The 20,722-nt window shown below is 44.4% G+C and overlaps 1 protein-coding gene and 2 long non-coding RNA genes across 3 annotated transcripts; all 3 read left to right on the forward strand.

The window, feature by feature from the left end:
- The first annotated feature begins 282 nt into the window (after positions 1-282).
- On the forward strand, positions 283-713 carry LOC136484820 (uncharacterized). Its single transcript, XR_010766227.1, has 2 exons — positions 283-365; positions 480-713. It is a non-coding gene; the product is annotated as an uncharacterized lncRNA (long non-coding RNA).
- Positions 714-2,540: 1,827 nt separating this feature from the next.
- LOC136488380 (uncharacterized) lies at positions 2,541-6,910 on the forward strand. The gene is made up of 2 exons (XM_066485333.1): positions 2,541-2,573; positions 3,386-6,910. The coding sequence occupies exon 2, from the start codon at positions 3,392-3,394 to the stop codon at positions 6,908-6,910; it is 3,519 nt and encodes a 1,172-aa protein (XP_066341430.1). The 5' UTR covers positions 2,541-2,573; positions 3,386-3,391.
- Positions 6,911-11,585: 4,675 nt separating this feature from the next.
- Positions 11,586-11,952, forward strand: LOC136486516 (uncharacterized). The gene is made up of 3 exons (XR_010766849.1): positions 11,586-11,632; positions 11,719-11,811; positions 11,904-11,952. It is a non-coding gene; the product is annotated as an uncharacterized lncRNA (long non-coding RNA).
- The last annotated feature ends 8,770 nt before the right edge of the window (positions 11,953-20,722 follow it).

Raw genomic sequence — 20,722 nt, forward strand, 5'->3', positions numbered from 1 at the left:
ATGCCTAATCTTGTTGAAGATGGCACCATTAAGTGTGCTTGTGCAAAGTGTCAGAACTGTGTTAGGCATAAAAGATTTACCATAGAGATTCGTTTGTGTAGATTTGGATTTAAAGACACAACAATTGCTGGTATCAAAATCCTTGTGATTTCCTTGAATGTCGTAATACTCTCATTCGCTTCTATTCAATGTGATTGATTCAAGCATGACTTAACTCTAAGTTGGATGATTTGGTAGGAATATGAATTTGGTCCTGAGAAGGCAGGCACTTTGAATACATATGCTATAATGAAGCCTGGGTTTAAAAGGTGGACGACAGTGGAAAAAGTGCTCCCATCCCTAGCTAGAAAGCTCAAAAGCGTTTGGTATGTAATCCATGTTGTTTCTAGCTATTTCATAAACTTACCCATGAATAATATATGCTAATTTTGTGATGCACTTGTTTCATTCATGCTTAGCATTTCGGTACTCTGTTTTAGGATGACTACAATGTGAGAGCACAGCCCAGCAAACAATTCAAGAATTGGATGTATGTGCATTATATTTGATGGAAGGTGGTATGGCCCATGGCGTCTACCAATAGCCGATGCTGCTGTGGAGAGGGGAAAGGATCTAGAGCTGCAAAATCCAGGAAACATCATTCAACCAACACTGGTTATGTAGCAATATATGGTAGCTATGCTTGAGCAGCGAGACAATGGGATATCGAACTCCATCTACCCGAGCATGATTGTCAGGTTCATCTTTGGCCTTTGGGTGGTATTCTGCATTATGCTAGATACGGGACTGAGGTACTCTTATTACTTCTTCCACAAGGTGTGTGTCCAAACCATTAGACTCTTTCTCACCCGTAAGTTCCAAGTGTCATTGGTATGAACACACACCTTGTGGTACAAGTAATCAATGAGGATGTAATAGGAGTACCTCAAGTCCCTTATGTAGCATAATGCATAATACCACCCAAAGGCCAAAGATATACCGACAATCATGCTTAGGTAGATGGAGTTCAATTTCCCATTGCCTTGCTGCTCAGGTTTAGCTGGGGGATTAACCGTTCTATTTGCAGTGCAAGCCTTTGTGAGTGGAGGCCCACATAAAATATGTGTTTATGAGGCTGTGACATAGTTATGTGTATAAATATATTTCGATTTCGCTACGATTACAACTGATGTACATGAGTTCTTCATTTGTTTTCCAATAAAAAAAATGTTAAAATTCAGCAATCAGCAGAGGATGTGCTACCGGAGAAGCAGTGCCCCGCGTAGGATTACTAGATGATCCAGACTGGAATCCGTGCGTCATCTCTTATCTCCCCCCAATGCAAATCACAAAACGGCCGGGAGATCCATCCCGGTGAAGCTCCGGCGGCCTTTTGCCATCCACCACGGGAGCGTGTGGCCGGTGTGGGAGGACCGGCGCCGCTGCTGGCCCAGCTGGGATGCCACATAGCCCCCCTCTCACCGTGTATCTTTATGGGCCGATCTAAATATTGGGCCTATGGCCTACTTGGAAACTCCGACAGCACCACAATCCTTTCCTTTGGATCAAAGCCCAAAACTCCCGTAGCTAGAGTACTACTACAACTTTATTTTTATAGGATTTGTAGTCCTATTGCATTGCATCATGTATCTCTCAAAAGCTTCCATGTCATATAAATAGGAAAAAGTTTACTTAACCCCCCACCTATCATACTTGGTCTACTTCACCCCCCAACTATGAAACCGTCTGTTTTACCCCCTGAACTATCTAAAACCGTCTGTTTTAACCCCTGGGCGGTTTTCCAGCGGCGGTTTTGCTACAGTAACAGCGTGTTTGCTACAGAATCGGTGGGTTTGCTACAGTGCCTGCGGTTTTGAATTTCCTTTTTTTTATTTTCGGTGAATTTTTGAAAAATCATAGTAAATCATAGAAAAATCATAAAATGAAAAATCTAATTTTATTGGACTCCACATGAGTAGATCTACATAGTGAATATATAATACGGTATACTTTAGTACAAAATTTTTACTGTAGCCTTAGATTAATTGGAAAATCTAATTTTGTCTGTAATTAATTGGAATAATTCATAGCTGCAGCTTCTATGGTCCAATCACTACTACAGAAATCATTTTTGCTGGCACGTTGTTTTTTTTTCACAGGCGGTTCACAATTTCATGACGCCAGTACAAAAAATAGGGTGGGCCCAGCAAGAGAACCGCCTGTGTAAAACAATTTACACAGGCGGCTCTCCTATCTCTACCGCCTGTGTAAATACGTGTATTTTCACAGGCGGTTTAAAATGACAACCGCCTGTGTAAATACCATTTACACAGGCGGCTGACATTATAAACCGCCTGTGTAAATACACGTATTTACACAGGCGGTAGAGATAGGAGAGCCGCCTGTGTAAATTGTTTTACACAGGCGGTTCCTCCTTACCAACCGCCTGTGTTAATGCTGCTATAAATTCCCTTCGTCCACCTCCAGACAAGAACAGTTACTCGCGTGCTGTGTGCACAGTGGCGGACAGAGAAGTGGCGATTCCAAGGGGGGAGGTTTTGAACTTCATTTCTTTGGTGAGAAACTTCCAAAAGGTTAGTTAGTGTCGTTGCCGCCATTTTTTTAGTGATTCTTTGGTTCAATTCTTGTATTGGAGGTGCTCTAAATCTAGGGTTAGGGTTAGGGTTCATAGCTAGGGCAAGGGAGAGAGTTTTAGCTTTTTTTTTGTAAATTCATAGTAAATTGTATCTTGCTCGGATTATAGAAAATAAATACTTTTTAGAATTCTTGTGAGTAGATCTATGTAATAGAATAATGATTAACACTTTATAAAGTCTTGTCAATTGTTATACTTATTTCCTGTAATTATAAACTGTGAATTAATTTAGTTTTTTAATCTACGTACTTAGGGTTTATGAATTAATTTAGTAGTTAATGTTTTGTTAATTAGGGTTAGTTATTATTGTCTATACTTAGGGTTTGTTAAATAGGGTTAGTTATTATTTCATGTACCTTAGGTTTTTCAATAATTTTTGTTAGTAATTGATGGTTTATTATTTAGGGTTAGATATTTCATGTACTTAGGGTTAGTTAATTAATTTAGTTAGTAATTAATGGTTTATTAATTAGGGTTAGTTAGTATTTCATGTACTTAGGGTTTGTTAATTAGGGTTTGTTATTTTTGCTTATACTTAGGGTTTGTTAATCAAGATGCCATCTCCGTTTAATTAATTCTTATAATTATAAAAATGAGTTTAAATAATTATTTAAATTTTTTATTTTGTAAATTCTGTAAGAGGTAGGTTTTCATATCTATTTAATTGATGGAGGATAGAATCTTAGTTATGAGGGGTTATTTTCGTTTTGTTTTTAGAGTGACATACAATATTTTCCTAACTAATTACAGATAAATATGGAGAGGTCATTATGGATGTACAACTTATCAAGAGTAGACCCATCTTATGTAGTGGAGGTCCAAAAATTTATTGATGCCATGAAGATACATGCTCAGAGAACAAAGGCGAAGCACATATGTTGTCCATGCGCAGACTGTAAAAATATTGTGGTATTTGACAATGTGGAAGCAATCACTTCTCATCTGGTTTGCAGAGGATTTGTGGAGGACTACTTGATTTGGACAAAACATGGTGAGGGTAGTTCTACACCTTATATGCGGACAACTGACAACACTGCAAGTAACATCAATGTGGAGGGTCCAATGCCATATCTCAATGAATGTGATGCTATGCCAGATATCAATGAAACCCATCATGCTATGCCAGATGTCAATCAAACTCATAATTCTACGTCCGATGTTAATGAAACTCAGCATGTTAACACTGATGCCATTGAAGATGCAGATTTCTTAGAGGCAATAATGAACCGTTGTGCGGATCCATCAATATTCTTCATGAAGCGAATGGAAGCCTTGAAGAAGGCAGCAGAAGAGCCTTTGTACGACGAGTCGAAAGGTTGTACCAAAGAGTGGTCGACACTACGGGCTGTTCTTCAGTTTTTGACGATTAAGGCTAGATATGGTTGGTCCGATGCTAGTTTCAATGATTTATTGCGTGTACTTGGAGACCTTCTTCCTAAGGAGAACAAAGTGCCTGCTAACACGTACTATGCAAAGAAGCTAGTCAGTCCACTTACGATGGGTGTTGAGAAGATCCACGCATGTAGAAATCATTGTATTCTATATCGGGGTGATCAGTATAAAGACTTAGACAGTTGTCCAAACTGTGGTGCTAGTAGGTACAAGACGAATAAAGATTATCGAGAGGAAGAGAATGCAGCCTCTGTTTCTTCAGGGAGGAAGCGAAAGAAGACGCAAACAAAGACTCAACAAGACAAACGTTCAAAGCCCACTAGCAATATCGAAGTGGACTATTATGCGTTGAGAAGAATTCCTGCATTGGTGATATGGTATCTCCCTGTGGTTGATCGTTTGAGGTGTTTGTTTGCAAACCCTGATGATGCGGAACTTATGACCTGGCATGCTTCTGATGAAAGGAAAGATGATGGAAAGTTACGACATCCAGCCGATGCAAAGCAATGGCAAGAATTCGATAAGAAATATCCAGACTTTGCCGAGGATCCACGAAATGTAAGGTTTGCTCTGAGTACTGATGGAATGAATCCATTTGCCGAGAGGAGCAGCACGCACAGCACATGGCCAGTGATCATGACAATATACAACCTTCCTTCATGGTTGTGTCAAAAAAGAAAATATCTTTTGCTAACCATTCTTATTTCTGGACCTACACAACCTGGAGTTGATATGGATGTATTTCTAGAGCCCTTAATGCAAGAGATGCAAATACTATGGGAAGTGGGTGTGAAAATGATCGATGCGTTCCGCAAAGAGACATTCACACTGAGAGCAATTATTATTGTCACAATTAATGATTATCCTGCTCTCTTCTCATTATCAGGCCAGTTCAAGGGAAAGGTTGGTTGTGTAGAGTGCATAGATGGAACATGGCACGTGTCTCTTCCTCCATCTAACAAGATAGTGTACATGAGGCATAGGAGGTGGCTACCGGCAGGCCATAAGTACCGCTTACAAAAGATGAATAAGTACTTTGACAATATGGATGAATCAAAATCTACTGCTCCATCAGGTTATAGTAAAGGGCACAGAGTGTATAAGATAGTTGAGAATGTCAAGTTTGTGTTTGGAAAAAAGACCAAAGATGGGAAACCAAGAAAGGTTGTGAAGGCAAATGAGGGGGACACATTCAAGAAGAAGTCTATTTTCTTTAAGTACTTATCGTACTGGAAAGACTTAGACGTACGACATGCGATCGATGGTATGCATGTTCAGAAGAATGTGTTTGACAGCGTAGTTGGAACTTTGCTAGACATAAAGAGCAAGACAAAGGAAGGTCTCAATTCACGTTTGGACATGCAACATTTAAAGATCAAAAAAGAACTTCACCCTGTACTCCTAGAGAATGGGAAGTACCATCTACCGGCAGCAAGCTATAACCTGAACAGAGAGGAGAAACATGCAATGTGTGTGTGGTTGAAGAATTTAAAAGTTCCATCTGGTTTCTGCTCCAACATAAGGAGTCTTGTTTCGATGAAAGACCTTACACTCACCAACTACAACTCACATGATTGTCATGTAATGCTGACCACTTTTCTTCCTATTGCCATCAGGGCTATAAATCCAGTGTTCTTAAAGATGGCAATCACACGGTTGTGCTACTTCTTCAATAAGATATCTGAGAAGGTAATTATCGGTGATGAGTTAGAGTCCCTACAGAAATTTGCTGCAGAGACATTGAGCCAGTTGGAGATGTGCTTTCCCCCATCGTTCTTTGATATCATGGTACACCTTATTGTTCATTTGGTGCCTCAAATTGAGGCATTGGGCCCCATGTATTTCCATGAAATGTGGACGTATGAGCGTTTCATGTCAATATTGAATGGCTATATGTCAAATCGTGCTCATCCGGAGGGTTCCATGATAGAGGCATACACTACAGAAGAGGCCATTGAGTCTGGAGGACCATTATGTAATAATCTCCTAAAAGACCAGGTATCAATTGGTTTGCCTCCGTTGCGACATGAGGGAAGGCTTGGTGGACGAGGGAGGATGGGACGGAAATCATTCATCCCGCCAGATTACAACATAGTCCTAGAGGTACATTACAGCATACTACAACAACTCATAATAATGGACCCATTCACCAAGCAGCACATGAAAGAGCTTCATGAGGAGAATCCAGGATGCACAAATGATTGGGTACACAAGGAACACAAGCGTCGGTTCACCGCATGGCTAAAGAATTTGGACATGACAGATGAATCAGAAACCATCAAGATTTTAGCATCTGGACCATCAAGCCAGGTCATATCATGGCAGAGCTATGACATTAGTGGCTTCACATTTTCCACCAGTTTTAGGGACACCAAGCGCATGGCACAGAATAGTGGCGTTCGATGTGAGGCTGTAGATGAAACAACTGGTGAAGAAACTACATACTTTGGATTCATTGATGACATATGGGAGGTTGAATATGGTCCACGCCTGCAGATTCCAGTGTTCCGATGTCGATGGGTTCAAGATAAACATGTCACTGTGGATAACTATGGCCAAAGAGTTCTTGATCTAAGTAAAGTAGGTTACAAAGATGATCCGTGGATCCTTGCTAACCGTGCTGCACAGGTGTTCTATGTGGAACAAATTCTATCTACGAATGAAAAGAAAAGTACCCAAAAGCCAAAGCACGTAGCAATCCCTGGAAAGCAACAAATTGTAGGAGTTGATGGTGTAATGGATTTAGAGGATGTTAACCAGTTCAGCGAGATGTCTCTTTTTACAAAGTTTGAAGAAAAGATAAAAAATGTGGAGAAAAGTATCCCGCAAACCTCTTTGCCCTGGGTGCGCCATGATGGACAAGGAAGGACTGTAGCACGCTAGATTGTTTATCATGTAACTAATGTATCACTTATCATTTGTACCTAATGCTACTCTTTCTTATTAAGCAAGATGTTTACATTTCCCCTTGTTGTATACCTTTGGACTATGATATTATTTTCTAACTTAATTAAACAAATCTTAATTAAAACTTCTTTCCCCTTCTTGTATACCTTTGGATTCTATATTATTTACTAACCCTAGGTACATGAAATATTAACTAACCCTAATTAACAAACCTTTAATTAAAAATCTTTTCACAGGCGGGCGTCATTGACCGCCGCCTGTACTAATATATTAGTACAGGCGGCTGTTGATGAGGGCCGCCTGTACTTAGTACAGGCGGCCCTCATCAACAGCCGCCTGTACTAATATATTAGTACAGGCGGCGGTCAATGACGCCCGCCTGTGAAAAGATTTTTACAGGCGGTGGTCAATATGGCCCGCCTGTACTAATGTGCTCCAATATAAGTTCCCGCGCGTGGCCCGCGAAAATTTCTAAGTCCCGGAGGCGCGAGTTCAGAAATTGGACGCCGTCAGGCTGCCGAAATCCGCCGCCGCTCCTCCACCGCTCGCCGGACCGCCACCGTCGTGAGCTGCCGCCGCCACGCCGCCGAGGGACCTCCACTCCGCCGGCACGCCTCCACGCCGCCGCCGAGGGAGCTCCGCTCCGCGCAGCGAGCCGCCGCCGCCAGCAGCTGCCGCACCGTGCACGGCCTACGCGCCGCCGCCGCGACCTCGCCGGAACGCCGAGAGGTAGGCCGTGCACACCCGCCACCGCCGAGCTCCGCTCCGAGGTGGCTCCGATCGATGCGGCGGCGGCTGCCATGTGCGCCGCCGCGCGCACGCCCCTCCAGCGCCGGCGGCGTTGCCTGCTGGGCCTGGCAGGCCCTTGCTGGGCCTGCTGGGCCTGGCAGGCCGCCTTTCCTTTTTTTTAATTAATTAGTAATGTTTTATTAGTGTTTGTTAGGTAATTTTGTTAGTAATTAGCTAATTTTTTTGTTAGGGCTTACTATGTTTTTTGTTAGGGTTTTTTCCATAATTTAGCTATGTTTTTTCCATGTTAATACTTATATTTCATGCATAATTAGGGTTTGTGAAATAATAATTAGTTTGTTAAATAGGGTTTCCTATTTAATATTCATTATTTAGGGTTTGCAAATTAGTGTTAGTTAATTAGGTTTGTTAATAATAGGTTCGCTAATTGATTAGGCTATGTAATCCATGTTAATACTTGTATTCCATGTTTATACTTATATTCCGTGGTTATACTTATATTTCATGCAGATGAGTACTCCATCAAATGCTGAGCAGGCCGATGCCCAGATAGGTACACGGGGATCTGACTCCTCTGGATCCGAACCTTATAGGAGCCCGAGCGTATCACCACGTGAATCTCCTAGAGCTAAGAAGGCCCGTCTTGAGTTGGAACGTGACCCTAATTACAAGCCTGAAGATGAGCCAAATGATGATGAGGTATATATGCTCGTAGATTGTCTATACGAGAGAATAATGCATGTGTATGTATGTACCTAACAATTGAATTGACAGGAGGTGTTCTCTCAAGTTGTTGCCGAAATGGAGGTAGAGTCACAAGATGTTCATAAGGACACGGCGCCTCAAACGACCGGGACATCCTCCGAGCAAAGAAGTACAAAGAAAAAGAGTGATCGGGCACGAGGAGATAGAGGAAGGAATAGATTTCCAGAAGAAGTTTATAGGATTACAGAGATTAGCCCGAGCGGAGAGCCCTTAGCACCTCTAGAGGCGCTACCCAAATTTAGGGCCGCCATTGGATGGTTAGTAAAGGAAGAATTTGATATCACCTGGAGTGATTGGAGTATGGTGCCTGAAGGAAAGAGGAAGAATTGTTGGACTCGATTGTGCACTAAGTTTATTTTCCCGGAGGGAACAGAAGGTTTGGTCAAGGGTCATGTCATGAAGCAGTTAGCAATATCATTCCGGGGCTATAGGCACGATATGAATAAAAAGTGGCTGCAGAAGGGGCGGGACCCAACGAAGCGGTACCCTATCACAGCAGAACAGTGGGCACATTTTAGTGTCATAAAAAACTCCGACGACTCCAAGGCTAAGAGCCAAGCCGCCTCAAGACTTGCGAAGAAGAACAAGTACCACCACCACCTCGGCACTGGTGGTTACAAGACCAAGATTCCTAAATGGAGGGCAGAAGACGAAGCAAAGAGGAGAGAGGGCAAGTTGGCATTGACAGATATAGTGCCAGAACGAAGTGCGAATTGGCTTCGCGCTCGGAAGGCAAACACTGAGAGCGATGAGATCTCCTGTCCCGATGAGATCAAGCCAGTTGCCGAGAAGGTTTTGGAAGCAACAAACCTAGAAAAGACAGGTGCCTTCAAGTCACAGAGGGAGAGGGACAGCCTTTCCCATGCTCTAGGTAACAAAATTATATTTTCCATTTTGTTCGAGTAAAATAGAAATCGACACTGACATTAAATATCATGTTGTAGGTAACCCCGAGCATCCAGGTCGTGTACGGGGCGTCTCATCCAGAACCACCTGGAAAGAAGGGTTTGGTGAAGAGTGGAAAGGCATGTATAAGAAAAGAGAACGACATAAGGAGCACATGAAGGATTTTTTTGAGCAGCAGGCTGCCAAAAAATTTAGGGATTTGATGGAAGACTTCGTTAAAAACCCTGATCCTGAAGTGATGAAGCGGTTGGCGGGAGCAGTGTCTGCTCAACAGATGTCATCACAAGCTCCTTCATATATGCAGCATGTCCCAGCTCAACCCTTGGGTAGCCAGGAGATGGCCACACAATCTATGCCCTTTCCAAGCAGTATAGCGTCAACATCAAATCAGGACCATTATCCAGTTGACGATATTGATAAACCTTGGCCTTGCTCATTGTTAATTGGATATGGCCTTAGGAATCAGCATACAAAGCAAGTGGCCACAGGCAATGCCATCCCTGGACGTAGGTTCCATGGTGTCGAGATGCAAGATGCATACTGTAGGGTGGAAGTGTTGACGGTCGAGAGTGGATATGAAGACGACTTCATCGACATCCCGACCTCTGAGGGTATAGAGAAGCTTGGACAAGCAATCAAGAACTTCATACAATGGCCGAGACGGTACGTAAGGTTGATTGATCCACCAACGGCACCCTCTCCACCAGTGCATCAAGCATCCCAAGAGGCCGAAACAAGTCAACAGCCAGCATCGCCAATGCATGCCCCAGCATCCCCGTATATTTATGAGCCACCGTCGTCATCCCCTAATACATGATATGTCATTCTCGTTGGATGAGCTCGAGGGGCCAGCCAAGAACATGCCTGAGCAGCAGACTCCGCCAGCCAAGAAGGACACAACACCAGAGAAGGAGGTAGAGCAAACTCCCCCGCCACCACCAAAGCAGAATGAAGATGAGCAAACTCCCCCGCCACCACCAAAGCATAAGGAAGCAGAGCAAACTCCCCCACAAGCACCGGCCTCCAAGAAGGCAAAGAAATTTCCAATTCCAAAATTGGTTTCTCCCTATGAGCCAAAAAAGGGGAAAGCAGCAGGCACAGTTCTATTTCTGAAAGGGCTTGGAAAGCAGCGGACGGCACGAGTCGTTGAGCTCGAACCGTCACAGAATAAGGAAGCCACCGGCCAAGCAACTGAAGCCGTGCCACCAACAAAGGAAGCCCCAAGTGGCGATGTACATGTCGAACCGCCATCAAATACACCATTGACCCTTAAGGATATAAGAAAGCCAACGGTTGATGATTATGTCAATGTCCCCAGTAACTATGTGCCCGGAAGGCCTATGCTGCAATGGACGGTGCTTGAAAAGGGTCCATGGACGATAAAAAGGTTTCATGACTGGTACATGAGAGCAGTGAATGCTGACCTGCATGCAGTTAGTGTTGACATACCAGCAGACGTGTTTGCTACTGGCAAGGATAAAAGCAGGGCATTTGTTACCTTCGAGGACATGCACCTGCTGTTGAACTATAGGAAACTTGACGTCCAACTCATTACAATCTGGTGCCTGTAAGTATCACTCATGCACACACATTGTTATTATTAAATTTGGAATGTGATAAACTCTAATATGTGGATGTTGTATGTAGTTTGCAAGACCACGAGCAAAGATCGTTAACTATAGGATCGATGGTCGGTTACCTGAGTCCAATCAGGTTACAAGAAAATATGCACAAATTTGTACTTACAAATGAAGATAGAGCAAAGATAGAGAAGGACAAAACACCAGAACAAGTTGCAGAAGCTGTAAAGGAATTGCAACGAAAATACGAGGACAAATATGCCCTCTATCTCGGTAGAGCAATGCTGAGATATAAGTACAGGGATTTTATATTGGCACCCTACAACTTTGGGTAAGCGTGACCTCGTATACGTACTTCAAATTATCGTGTTAACCCTAAGTACATGTGTCGCTCACTCGTTTATTCATGCAGTGACCATTGGATTGTTTTTTATATTTATCCATTCGAAGGGAAGGTGCTTGTCCTAGACTCCTTACATTATCCTCCTCAGTCGTATCAAACATTCCTGATTCATTTAGAAAGGTGAGCCAACATGCAACCACATCCGTACTTATATGAATTAGAGTTTCTAAATAACTATAGTGTTTTATATTCGATATCTACAGGGCATGGCGGTTTTATAAGAAGCAAAAAGGACCGGTCGACGTCGCCCGCTCAGATCCTAGTGTGCCATTGACGATACAACACCATTATCCGGTAAGTTGTCCGAACACATATCATCATATAAATAATACACAAGGCATGACAATTTTAGTTTAATCTTTTGCTCATTAATTACATAGTGCCACAAGCAACCACCTGGATCGGTCTACTGTGGATACTATGTGTGTGAGTTCATAAGGCAGCGGGGACGATACGTCAGGGACAAAAATATGGTAAAAAATATCTATGTATGAAGTTTTCTCATTAAAGTTGGAAATATTAATATTGGACATGTGTCAATGATGCTTTTAAACTTTGTTTCCAGCCGAGAAGCAAAGGAAAGGACGTGCCATTCACTCCAAAAACTATGGAAGATATAGTAGCAGACTTGTGCGGTTTTATTATGAGAGAAATAATTCCAAGTATCGGATCATATTTTGATGAAGCCGGTGATTTAGCAAGTGAAAGATTTAGAGCGCTGACAGACCTAGCAGGTCTAAACTTGAAACGAAATGACATGTAAACACCAAATGGTTGAACTCATAACATGAAATGACGTGTATTATATGTAATTTTATGCTTGATGTTTGATTTCATGTGTACACATCTGTAATATTTATATGTGTTGTATGTATGATGCAATTTTATGGTTCATGTTTGCATATCTTATATATATATATATGTGTGTGACAAATATAGTACAGTGTGGAGGCAAATATTAAAATTTGAAATAAAAAATAATAATTACACAGGCGGCACACAGAGTGAGCCACCTGTGAAAAATGGGTTTTCACAGGCGGCTGACAAAGTGAGCCGCCTGTGTAAATAACTATTTACACAGGCGGTTGACAAAGTGAGCCGCCTGTGAAAACCCTTTTTTCACAGGCGGCTTACAGCCCGCCGCCTGTACTGTGGGCCGATTAGTACTGACCCCTAGTACAGGCGGTGGACTTGGCCGCCTGTATAAATGCCTCTACCACCGCCTGTGAAAACGTTTTCTGTACCAGTGAATTGTGGTGAAATTTTTATGATACGCTAATTATTGTATGCTTGAACTATAGTAAAAATTTCGTACTCATTGGATTATGTATAACTTAGTTATAGATAAATTCTAATTAATTACAGACAAAATTGGATTTTTCAATTAATCTAAAGCTACAAAAAAAATTATACTAAAGCATACCGTATTATATATTCACTGTTTATGATTTTTCTATGATTTACTATGATTTTTTAAAAATTCACCGAAAATAAATAAAAAAAGGGAATTCAAAACACGGGCAATGTAGCAACAGACGGTTTCATAGTGGAGGGAATTCAAAAAACTGTAGCAAAGCCGCCGCTGAAAACCCGCCCAGGGGTAAAACAGACGGTTTTAAATAGTTCAGGGGGTAAAACAGACGGTTTCATAGTGGAGGGTGAAGTAGACCAAGTATAATAGGTGGGGGGTTAAGTAGACTTTTTCCCATATAAATATGATAGTATACGATACAAGTCACCTATTGTCATATCTGTATCGTAAATTTGTTTGTATAAATTTGGTCAAAACTAAGTATGTAGCTTTTGGCTTAGAATTATGGTAGAGTAGGTTGTACTATTTTTGGATGGTGATAGGAATCGATGCTGCATGCCGCCCTGCCCCTACACTAATCGATTATCATATTCATGTTTCTATATAAAGTTATAAAATCATTTTCCTAAAAGGACCGGCGACCGCGCCCTTCTTCAGTTCTTCTGTACGGTATACTAATCTCTCTCATCTCATTCCACCCCACAGTAAACTTCGAGCATTTTGGCTCAGGAATAAAGTCACCGACCGACTGAAACTGAACGTAGAGCACATTGCCTGAACCAGTATAAATCCTGTGTTATCGCGTGCTAGGCCACATCCGATCAAAACGCACGGCAAAACTATAAATATTTACTTGTTGGTCACTTTTCGCACCGACAGTTTCGGAAACATGTTGCAAGCGTTTGTTCAAAATGTTTCATCTGATTCCAGACGTATGTTACAATCGTTTTTTATCTGGATGTTGCATGTTTTCACACATATGTTGCAACAATATGTTCTAAATGTTTGAGATGTTTTAGTATTATGTTGCAGGAAGTGTTTTTTTATGTTGCAATTGTTTTATCTGGATGTTTTATATGTTTCACACACATATTGCAAGCGTATGTCCTAAATGTTTCATCTATTTTAGTTGCATTCAAGTGTTTCATGTTGCAAGTGCAGACCGCCCGCGTCGGTATCCATGAGGGTGGGTAGGCCCAAGTCGCGGCCACTGACGCGTGGAGGAGGCGCAGGCCGCTGCCGTTGGTGTGGGTAAGAGGCACACAGGCCGCGCGGTGTTGCTATGGAAGAGGCGAGGGCGAGTCTTCTGGACGGCCTGGATGAGACGTGCGCCGGACCGGTGTGGAAGAGGCAGGGGCAAGTCATCCGAGCAGCGTGGGCTGCGGATCTGAAGCGGGCAGTTCAGATGCGAGCGCAGGAAATGGAGCTGGTGCGCGAATCCAAGTGGATGAGGCGGAGCAGCCGCGGGCATACGGACGAACGCAGGCGTCCAGACGTCCGGGCGCTAGTCAATCCGCATAATAATACAAACACGTCCGATCCACCGCCTGCCTACCGGACGCCACAAGCAGCTACTGTTCCAGTGGACAGGTACAGTGCAACCCTAACGGGATATGTACTATGTACATCATGCATGTACTTCAATTACGTGTACCGCGCGCCATTCTAATCCCTTACTGTAGGTGCGGCACACACACGCACACCCAGAAAGAGTGCACCACAGGGAGTGCAGTGCACGGTAAGCAAAGAACGGCAGGCAGTGTTGCAATGATACCACGGGCGTGCTGATATATGCACGCGCGCTCACTCAAGGCGTACGTGTGGGGGAATGGATTCAGATAACCACATCATAACAATTCATAAAAGGAGAGAATATCTTTTTAATACTTTATTTGGAGAGAACTGGTAGATGCTGCTGCTCTTTGACAATGCAATTTAATTTGCACCACAATCATGCGTGCACCCATCATCATGTAATCATGTTGTCAAAACTTGACCTATTTTCTCTAAGCGCGTGTTCAGTTCCACCCAAAAATTCCAAAAAGTGCTACAGTACCTACCACATCGAATGTTTGCGGCCCGTGCATGGAGCATTAAATGTAGACGAAAAAAAAACTAATTGTATAGTTTGGTGGGAAATTACGAGACGAACGTTTTGAGCCTAATTAGTCCATGTTTGAACCCTAATTGCCAAATAAAAACGAAAGTCCTACAGTAACCTAAAATTCCAACTTGCTGGAAGTAAACACGCTCTAACTCACAAAGGCACCTTCCTGTGTGTCGCGGTTTTTTTTTTTTTGAAAGATCCGCACGAACCGGCTTTGATTAATAATAAGTGGAGAAGCAAACATCCGAGTTTACATGCGCGAGCGACGCTCCCCTCCACAACCTAGGCTGCGTGGGGTTTGTTTACCTAGCTAATTACTCACTAACGACTTGAACGACCGTGGCTGGCCTGAAGGCCTTGCATCCTGCTAGGGACCATTGCTGCGCAGTGTCCTTTATCTCCGTGACCGCTGCTTGCGGTGTCTTCCAGCATCCCCTAAAAATGACAGCATTTCTCCGGTTCCACATGATCCACAACGTCAGTATTACCAGAGTTTTTCCTCTCTTTCCCCCTATTCCCAACGCCTGACTGTACCGGTCTTCTAAGTCGCGCTCATCCCTCCAGCTAGCCGGGTTAAGGCTGTTGCAGGAGCTCCAGGAGGCCACAAACTGCCGGACCAACCGAGAGTAGGGGCACTCAAAGAACAGATGTTGTGCCGTCTCCAAGTTTCTTTCGCGCGCATAGCGCACAAAAGTAGTTGTTCTTCCATCCCCGCAGCTATAATCGCGCCGCTATCCACAGCCTGTCATGGAGGAGCAGCCATATGAAGAATTTGCATTTCGACGGTGCCCATACATTCCAAATCAAAGCCGGGTAATTGGAGCTGATTTGTCATGCAAATTGTACTGCATACGCTGATTTAGCCGAGTATTCTCCTGAGCTCGAATCTACCCCTATAATACACCAGTTAAAATAAATTTATAGCTACACAATAAATGTCTGCTCCACAGTCATGACCTATGCTACATCCACACCCATGAATATATCCAGAAAATATAACACCATCAAAACGGCTGCTTTTCACTAAAACGAAAGTACCTCTAAAAATGGTTTGTGTAGTAGATACGTGACGTCAGAAAAACATGCAACAAGAATTGATATATATCTTATAGTGATGATTTAACTAAATACAAAATAAAACTCAACGGAGGACCAATACAAAGGATAAAAATCCATTTGGGGCTGTTTGGATTCTCTCATTTTGGAGGAATTGGAATCTACTTAATAATTAGGCTATTTGGTTTGAAGTTTGACATTCCACAACTTTTCAAAGTTCACATATAAACTTATCTCAAATTCATAGTTGAGAGGATAGAAATTCATTCTCTAAATCACCATGCTATATATCTACTTTGCAATTTATAAGACACTCTTCAACTCGCTCCTCTACGGAAGAAATGCAACATATAAGTATCTCTCTCATATGGCCAATAATAATATACAAATATATTCCATATACAACTATATTAGCTTAATTAATCTATATCTAAATCATAATTATTAAAATGAATTCAATTCTAAGGATCCAAACGCGGTCAAAGAGTAATTCGTAAATTTATCAGAACTGGACAGATATTTATCACCGAGATGGGTATCATCTTGGAAAAATTTTAATTGGTCGTACGTACTAAATTTATTCACGAATTTTGAATAATACTCAACTCACGTAACATTAATTCTAGACCTTGCTGGAGTAGTGCTGATCCGCTAGTGAGCCTAATTGGCATGCATGCTTTGGGGCCTTTAATTTGTAGGTAATGCTGTGCTAAGGACGTCCATCCGTCCGGACGCTCCGTTGATGGACCACGACATTAGCCCAACGACCCAACTCTCCACTTGTATGGTCCCGTTCGCTGGTCTGAAACTTGGCTAAAACTGGCTGAAAAACACTGTTCCGGCTGAATCATTGTGAGAGAAAAATACTGTTTCAGCTGAAAAAAGAAGCCGAACAAGCCGAATATGGGGTAAGCCGAACAGTGCCCAACCTTATCTGCTTGTGAGCCCGTCGTCGTTCCTATCCATTCACCGCGCCGTTGTCATGTCCGCGCATAGCCAAACGCGCTCCAGCGCGACCACACCACCACGACGCTCTCCACCGCGCGCATGCTCCAGCGCAACCATGCCTGATCGGCCACCGTCCTCTCTCTCCACCACGCTCCAGCACCGCCGTCCACCATCCTTCCTCTCCACCGGGCCATCCGCCCGCCACGGCGTTCTCCACCGCGTCGGCCGCCTTCTCCATCGGAGCTACGAGCCTCTCCGCGGTATCGAGCTCCGCGTCGACGAGTCTCTAATCGTCCAAGCAGCAAGTAGATGTTGCGCTAAAACATATGTTGCAAGCGTATATTTCAAGTGTTTTAAATGTTTTAGAGGTATGTGTCGGGTACCATAGAACGGGGTACCCCGAGCGTACACCAAAAGAGTCACTTAAATCTCATCAGCAACGAAGCCAGAAGGTAAGCCATGGGTTCATCACCGGCCCCGTCCGAGCCCACCGGCTCTCCGCCTCGCCTAAGGCCTCGCACGGGAGGTCTCGGCGCCCTGACGAAATCTCCGCCTCGCGCGAGGCCTCTCGCGAAAGGCCTCGGCAAGGAGCCCAATCTCCGTCTCGCCCGAGGCCCCGTGCGTACAGCCCCGAATGAGACAGCTATTCTCCATATCGCTCGAGGCTGGCTCGACAATAACCCGTCGCTCTCGCCTCGACCAGCCTTCCCGACAGCATGTCATGTCCCATTAATGCGTCAACCACTCCCGCAATCTCAGCCGGACGACAGCTCGACACCGCGGAGTGGCCGCCGGGACATGAGGTCGCATCAGCGCCATACCGGCTGAGACAGGGCACGGCGGGGATTACCGGCCACTGTATTCTGGCGCTGTGCCCATGATCAGCGCCCGCACTACACTGTGCCCCGCAATCCCCGCCCCAAAAACAACGCGACATGGGAAGCCTGGCCCGGGTCATCATCGCCTCCGAACCAGTATACCAGATCAACCGCTCCCTCCGGGCCTTGGCACTCTACACCAAGGGTCTCGGCTATCTCGGGATTCACGTCTGCCGAGACCCCCCACCTCGGTTCGGCCTTGGCACCAACCGAGCCTCGACCTCGCGCACAGTCAGTCCACAGCGACCCGCACGCTGACCGCCGCGCCCGCTCCGAGGCAGCCCTGGAGCTCCCATGACGCACAGGATCGGATGTGACCAGCACGCCGCCCCAGCGCTCCAAGGACGGACCACTCCGACGACCACGCCGCCACAGGAACAGGCTACAGGGCTCGGACACGCCACCTCTGTTCGCACGACGCCATATAGTTAGCACATGTACTACCCTTGTCCTCCCTTCAAACTATAAAAGGAAAGGACTTGGGCCATTTCTAGGGGGGACAGAGGTACTCACGAAGAACAACACCCTGTAACACGCACACTTCCCTGCCGCCTGAGAGCAACGTCTCAAGCAGCCCACATCACTCTCCGTCGAGACCTGGGACTAGCTCCCTCTCTCACCGTGCTTGTAACCCCCTACTACAAGCACTTCGGTGCAAGGAATACAAGATCGATCTCTCAGACTGGACGTAGGGCACCAATTGCCTGAACCAGTATAAGCCTTGTGTCTCTTTGCATCACCATCCGGGATTGGGAACACGCAGCATAAATTCACTAGTTGGTTGAGGATCCCCCAGTCCGAAACACCGACAGTATGTTACAAGTATTTTCGTAAGATTGTTGCAAAAATAGATCGGGATATTGCATATGTTGCAATGGTTATACACGCATGTTGCAAACGTCTATTCCGAATGTTTCATCTGTTTTATAGACGTACGTTGCAAGTGTGTTTATCTGGATGTTGCATATGTTTCACACATATGTTGCGTACATTTGCAATGGTTTTCAAGTATTTTCAGGTGTTTTTGCAAGTGTTTTAGACTTATGTTGTTTATCTGGATGTTGCATATGTTTCACACATATGTTGCGAGTATTTTATCTGGATATTGCGTAGGTTTATAAAGGTTTTCAAGTGTTTAGTGTTTCAGACTCATGTTTTAATGTTTCATCTATATCCAGACGTATGTGTGCAAGTCTTGCATCAAAATGTTTCAAATGTAGATCGGAGTGTTGCACATGTTGTAATGTGACTCGCCTGCTGCAGCTGCTGGAGGGTCGCGAGGGGTCAGGCAAGGCGCAGACGTCGCGTGGGGTCGGGCAAAGGCGCAAATGCTGTGTGGGGTCAGGTGGGGGCGTAGACGTCGAGTGGGTTGAGCGGTACGTATGGTGCAACATGTGGGAACGAGGTGCAGGTACGGGCGCCCATCCGAACGTCCGGGCACTCGCACTAACGTTAATAATACGTTCCCTTGGCCAGTGAATTAGGAGCACCGAGCAGCCATTGCACACTCTACTCTCAGCAGACCATCATCAAGAGAGCTAGCTGCTGATATCTTCCAGCTTTCAGACATGTTGTTGACTATAATGACTAGACGCAGATGTGATGGATCAGGTGAGCCAGATGCACGAAAGGTGCTTGATTGTGTCATGATCGAAGAAACTATCTAATGCGAGTGATGAGCTGATGAACAGGCGGCTTGAGGCACACGTAACAGTCGACGAGGACAGCTCAGGGGGGGATCCATCATCCATCACCCTCTGTCCCTTTTCCTTCTCTTGATAATAATGATCTACCTGTCCATTTCGTTGAGCACGCTAGCGAAGTAGCGAGGCTTTGGTTTAATGAAGCAAATCAGAGCATCACTGCACTGCAACTGCACTGTGGCAGCGTACAATCCATCTGATCCAAGGACTATCCTGCATAAATCTCGATCCCCTCGTCGGTCATCCCTGCTCCCAGATCTGAATAGTTTGAGCGCATAGTATATCCACTCTCACCCACCTCCACTGCTGCCACTTCGATTCCTGCAGGCCCCATCCGCATGCATGCATGCATCTCACTCAGGTGCCATGCATCTCAGTCACTCTGAAGCAGCTACCTAGCCTCGGGGACAGACAGACAGACAGATGGATCCACCAGGCAGGGCCTTGCTCAGTTGCTCCTCAGTAAAACTGTTGAAGCTGTTCTGATCGAGTGCCTGCCACAGTCCAACACAGCATGGCAGTAGTACAAATGAAGGCCGTGATTAACGGTGGTATTAAACTCGCATAGTTGCATGCAGTTCGACCTCTGCAGAAGAGGAGTAAAAAGCCAATCCAACCTACAGGACAGTAGGAGCCAAACGGATGCCACTGACAGTTTATACGAGCCGAGAAGAGCTCGGACGGGATCGGAAGCAAACACCTGAAATTGCTGACTTTGGCCATGTGAGAATCGAATCAAATTCGTACTCGTACCCATTCAGCAGCTAGCTGGTAGGGACGTCAGACGATCAGAGATGCATCTGCTACCTGACTGGCCACGTACTCCACCATCGATCGGGTGAGTGATCTTTATCCATCCATCCATCGATCTCGATTGGGTTTATATTGCTAAAATTATAGGCTTGTCTGCCCACTCTCACCTTATTACAAATATACAATATATGGTGCGAGCAGCCCACAACTAACTACTACTCGACATGCACCTACGTACGTCCCCACCAATTAAATTAACAAACCCCTCCTTCCGATCCATCCATCCATCGGCCGCAATTTTAAATTCGTAATACCGTACGTGTTTTGAAAAAAACGTCAATTGGATGGTGCACATTTGGTCGTATTCCAAAAGCTAGTGGCTTCACACTTTTTAAATTCATTCATATCGTACGCATTTTGAAAAAAGTGTCAATTGGACGGCGCATATTGGTCGTATTTGAATAGGTACAGGCTTCACACTTGGCCATGGTGGTAGTAGAAATCACTCTCACTAGGCTCCAATCCTCTCCGTCTCACGTAACGCTCGCTGTACGAGTAGTCATAATTTGATCTAATCAATACAAAAAAAATACTGATATTTGTAGAAGCAAATAAATAATCATTAGA

Source organism: Miscanthus floridulus, chromosome 10, assembly GCF_019320115.1.
Source record: "Miscanthus floridulus cultivar M001 chromosome 10, ASM1932011v1, whole genome shotgun sequence".
Taxonomy (NCBI): domain Eukaryota; kingdom Viridiplantae; phylum Streptophyta; class Magnoliopsida; order Poales; family Poaceae; genus Miscanthus; species Miscanthus floridulus.

Coding starts and splice junctions, on each gene's coding strand:
- LOC136488380 (XM_066485333.1), top strand. CDS start 3,392: ATGGAGAGGTCATTATGGATGTACAACTTATCAAGAGTAGACCCATCT.